At 48.2% G+C, this 4,436-nt stretch overlaps 2 protein-coding genes across 2 annotated transcripts in view; both read right to left on the bottom strand.

Moving 5' to 3' along the window:
* Positions 1-1,190, bottom strand: part of LOC123754475 (uncharacterized) — a 27,903-nt gene extending 26,713 nt beyond the window's left edge. The window contains exon 1 of the mRNA XM_045736912.2: positions 1,099-1,190. The gene's annotated coding sequence lies outside the window, so the exon portion shown is untranslated. The remainder of the gene's footprint in view (positions 1-1,098) is intronic.
* Positions 640-4,139, bottom strand: LOC138365961 (neurogenic locus Notch protein-like). Its single transcript, XM_069326676.1, has 4 exons — positions 3,575-4,139; positions 3,143-3,466; positions 1,832-2,008; positions 640-722 (listed from the first exon to the last, which is right to left on the bottom strand). Exons 1-4 carry the CDS (start codon positions 4,137-4,139, stop codon positions 640-642), a joined length of 1,149 nt encoding a protein of 382 aa, XP_069182777.1.
* Positions 4,140-4,436: the final 297 nt, after the last annotated feature.

The following is a 4,436-nucleotide window of genomic DNA, read 5'->3' as shown; positions in this document are numbered from 1 at the left end:
CCTGGACTCGGGCCGGACTTGGGGAGTAGAAAAAGTCCCAGAAACCCCATTAAGCAGGTATCAAGTAGGCATTATTTACCGACGTACAACGAAAATTAGAAAGTAGAAATCAGCACTATTGAGTTGGACAAACCGGTGAACTATTTTCTACTTGTGTTGCAAAGACAAACTAAACTAATCTAACGTTCCTAGGCCTAATACTCGAGTCTGGGGCCTAATACTCGAGTCTGGGGCCTAATACTCGAGTCTGGGGCCTAATACTCGAGTCTGGGGCCTAATACTCGAGTCTGGGGCCTAATACTCGAGTCTGGGGCCTAATACTCGAGTCTGGGGCCTAATACTCGAGTCTGGGGCCTAATACTCGAGTCTGGGGCCTAATACTCGAGTCTGGGGCCTAATATAGTACATATGTGTACTATATTAGGTTTTTCCTCATAGTTTCTTACCAAGTGTTTCAGACTCGCACTGTATCTTGTGCTACCTACGCCCCAGTATATGTGCCTAAGCCATTCAACTTCACCATTGTAATCACTGCTATTATCTTATATCATGGTTGTTATGTTGAATGCAAATTTGACTACATTGTACTTAGTAATAATCCTCAAATTATGCTACAATGACCTGTTGATAATCTTCAAATTATGCTACAATGACCTGTTGATAATCTTCAAATTTTACTATAATGTACGTACTAATTTTCTTCAAAATTTCTAACAATGTTCCTGTTAATATTTTTCAATTTTGCTACAAAATATCTAATTAATATTATCTGTTAGATTAAGGACCTGCCCGAAACGCTGTGCATGTTAGTGGCTTTACAAGACTGTAAAAACAATCAATGATATGTACACGCATAAACCCAATGTACCTTATTGCATATATATAAATAAATAAATAAATAAATAAAATAAATACTAGGCCTAGAAATATTTAAGTTTATTTTTACATTCATTTTTCCGACTATAAAGTGAACAGTACAAAGTTCTACTATCTAATTGCTTAGAACAGCAATCTTTGTACTGTGGAGCACCGAGTTACACAAACCACAATCAAAGCAGGAGAATGGGTTGTCTGTTTAGTAAACAAACCGAGACTCACCAGAGACTGGAGGCAGGTGTAGACAGGAGGATGTGTTGTGGGGTCGTGGTGTGTGTGACGGGGTTATATATACCAGGCCAGACCCAGCCAGCCCCTCCCCCAACACTCACTCCCGCCCCATAATTGTGTGACTGAGAGACGACCCTGGGGCTGACACGCTGTAATTTGCCTCTGCGTCTTTTTGGCCGCCATTGTTATCGTCACAATTGCAAGAGGAAAGGTTTGGCTTCCGGCTACACGTTCACAGAATCCCCTTAATGTTAAACATTATTATTTTTTAACAAATCCTCCGAAGCCGCGATGAAGGTTCGAAACTATGCGTTGGGGGTTCCCCAGGTACACGCTCCACTCGACTACGCCACTACATGGTCAATTGAATTGCAGGTTGGGGGTACTACTGCACCCAGGAGGGTCCCGAGGCTTCAACTGAAGCCTAACCGGTGTGTCACACACTCCCCCCCCCCCCCCCATGCACCCGGGTCCAGGCGTCCAGTAATTCTCTTCCTCTGACTCTCAGTCATACAATGACTGTATTGTAGGAGAGGCGTGGCCCATGGTGCCTCCTCCACACCTGCCACGCATGGTGCCTCCTCCACACCTGCCACACATGGTGCCTCCTCCACACCTGCCACACATGGTGCCTCCTCCACACCTGCCACACATGGTGCCTCCTCCACACCTGCCACACATGGTGCCTCCTCCACACCTGCCACACATGGTGCCTCCTCCACACCTGCCACACATGGTGCCTCCTCCACACCTGCCACACATGGTGCCTCCTCCACACCTGCCACACATGGTGCCTCCTCCACACATGGTGCCTCCTCCACACCTGCCACACATGGTGCCTCCTCCACACCGGCCACACATGGTGCCTCCTCCACACCTGCCACACATGGTGCCTCCTCCACTGTCAGAAAATCCGACACCATTTAATAATAATATCATACAGACAGATAAGAGCTGTGTTGTATAAACAAGTTAACCCATAGAAAACGTAACTTGTAGTGGAATTACCGTCTAAAGAAAACGGGATATCATCACCACATACTATTATAATTCACCACCTATTATGGTGGGAATTATTCTTAAATACATTAGTGTTTGGACTTTACCATCATAAAAACATCTTATATAAATTAACTTAATTATCAATATTAAAGTAGAGTAAATGTGACCCTTCTATCACTTTCTGAAATCTGGACAATGTAAGCCAGGCGTCAGTGGGGAAGGAGGGCAGCCATTGTTGTGTCACATCCGAGACGCGTGGAGCAAATTCGGCTCCTATCATATCTGGACAATGTCGGCCAGGCGTCAATAGTATGGAGTGTTAGATGCAGCCATTGTTGAGACTAGACCAGAGGCTCACACGGGAGCAAATTCGGCTCCTGTTAAATTTACTTGGACGTAGTGTTATGGAAACTAAAAGTGTACCATTATCAACACGCTGTCTACAAATTCAAGTTAAGTGTCTATCCGAAACCCGTTTATCATTCATTTATGGCCATTAATGTCAGGATATAGGGTGATCCGGTTAGATCACGAAATCGCCTCAAACTAAAGGTAATTAAGCCAGGTCTTTATTGTTCCATGTATAGTGTTTTCTCTGATATAGCTTGTCATATATAGAACCTGGCTTCACAGCTAGCGCCCTTTTGACAGGTCAAGACGAGGAAGCAAGATTTGTGCACCAGTTACTGGGTGATGGAAGCTACCTCAAAGAGGATAATTTGGTGTCTACACCCTAGTTATACCTGGTGGACTAACCTGCTGTACTATAAGATAAGGAACCTCTTCAATGTATGTAGTCTAATTCTGTAGTTTGATTGGCTGCATATATATAAACTAAACCCCCCTAATGTGTAGAGGATCGATTTGTGAGATTATGAGATTATTGCAGAAATACAGTCCACTTATCATTATACAAATTGCTATCGAAGTATATAAATTAACGTAAATATAAATTCATATAAATTAAATAAATATAAATCTCACAGGTCGGTTCCCACATCCACACCTGCCACACATGGTGCCTCCTCCACACCTGCCACATATGGTGCCTCCTCCACACCTGCCACACATGGTGCCTCCTCCACACCTGCCACACATGGTACCTCCTTCACACCTGCTACACATAGTACCTCCTCCACACCTGCCACACATGGTGCCTCCTCCACACCGGCCACACAAGGTGCCTCCTCCCCACCTGCCACACATGGTGCCTCCTCCACACCTGCCACACATGGTGCCTCCTCCACACCTGCCACACATGGTGCCTCCTCCACACCGGCCACACATGGTGCCTCCTCCACACCTGCCACACATGGTGCCTCCTCCACACCTGCCACACATGGTGCCTCCTCCACACCTGCCACACATGGTGTCTCCTCCACACCTGCCACACATGGTGTCTCCTCCACACCTGCCACACATGGTGCCTCCTCCACACCTGCCACACATGGTGCCTCCTCCACACCTGCCACGCATGGTGCCTCCTCCACACCTGCCACACATGGTGCCTCCTCCACACCTGCCACACATGGTGCCTCTTCCACACCTGCCACACATGGTGCCTCCTCCACACCTGCCACACATGGTGCCTCCTCCACACCTGCCACACATGGTGCCTCCTTCACACCTGCTACACATAGTACCTCCTCCACACCTGCCACACATGGTGCCTCCTCCACACCGGCCACACAAGGTGCCTCCTCCACACCTGCCACACATGGTGCCTCCTCCACACCTGTCACACATGGTACCTCCTCCACACCTGCCACATATGGTGCCTCCTCCACACCTGCCACACATGGTGCCTCCTCCATTCCTGCCACACATGGTGCCTCCTCCACACCTGCCACACATTGTGCCTCCTCCACACCTGTCACACATGGTGCCTCCTCCACACCTGCCACACATGGTGCCTCCTCCTCACCTGCTACACATAGTACCTCCTCCACACCTGCCACACATGGTGCCTCCTCCACACCTGCCACACAAGGTGCCTCCTCCACACCTGCCACACATGGTACCTCCTCCATACCTGCCACACATGGTACCTCCTCCACACCTGTCACATATGGTACCTCCTACACACCTGTCACACATGGTGCCTCCTCCACACCTGCCACACATAGTACCTCCTCCACACCTGCCACACATGGTGCCTCCTCCATACCTGTCACATATGGTGCCTCCTCCACACCTGCCACTCATGATGCCTCCTCCACACCTGCCTCACATGGTGCCTCTTCCACACCTACCACACATGATGCTTCCTCCACACCTGCCAAGTGCTGATAACATTACACCTATATGTAATGTTATCAGCACCTGGT

Source organism: Procambarus clarkii, chromosome 18 (genome assembly GCF_040958095.1).
Source record: "Procambarus clarkii isolate CNS0578487 chromosome 18, FALCON_Pclarkii_2.0, whole genome shotgun sequence".
Taxonomy (NCBI): domain Eukaryota; kingdom Metazoa; phylum Arthropoda; class Malacostraca; order Decapoda; family Cambaridae; genus Procambarus; species Procambarus clarkii.
Note: the sequence above shows the minus strand (reverse complement) of the source record. Positions and strands in the feature narration are given on the sequence as shown.

What these genes read in the sequence shown, in the direction of transcription:
- LOC138365961 (XM_069326676.1), bottom strand. Translation starts at nt 4,139, where the DNA reads ATGGAGGAGGTACCATGTGTGGCAGGTGTGGAGGAGGCACCTTGTGTG. An exon ending in GGAGGCACCATGCGTGGCAG is followed by an intron (nt 3,467 to 3,574) that starts GTGTGGAGGAGG and finishes CATGTGTGGCAG; the next exon opens with GTGTGGAGGAGGCACCATGT. An exon ending in GGAGGCACCATATGTGGCAG is followed by an intron (nt 2,009 to 3,142) that starts GTGTGGAGGAGG and finishes ATTTTCTGACAG; the next exon opens with TGGAGGAGGCACCATGTGTG.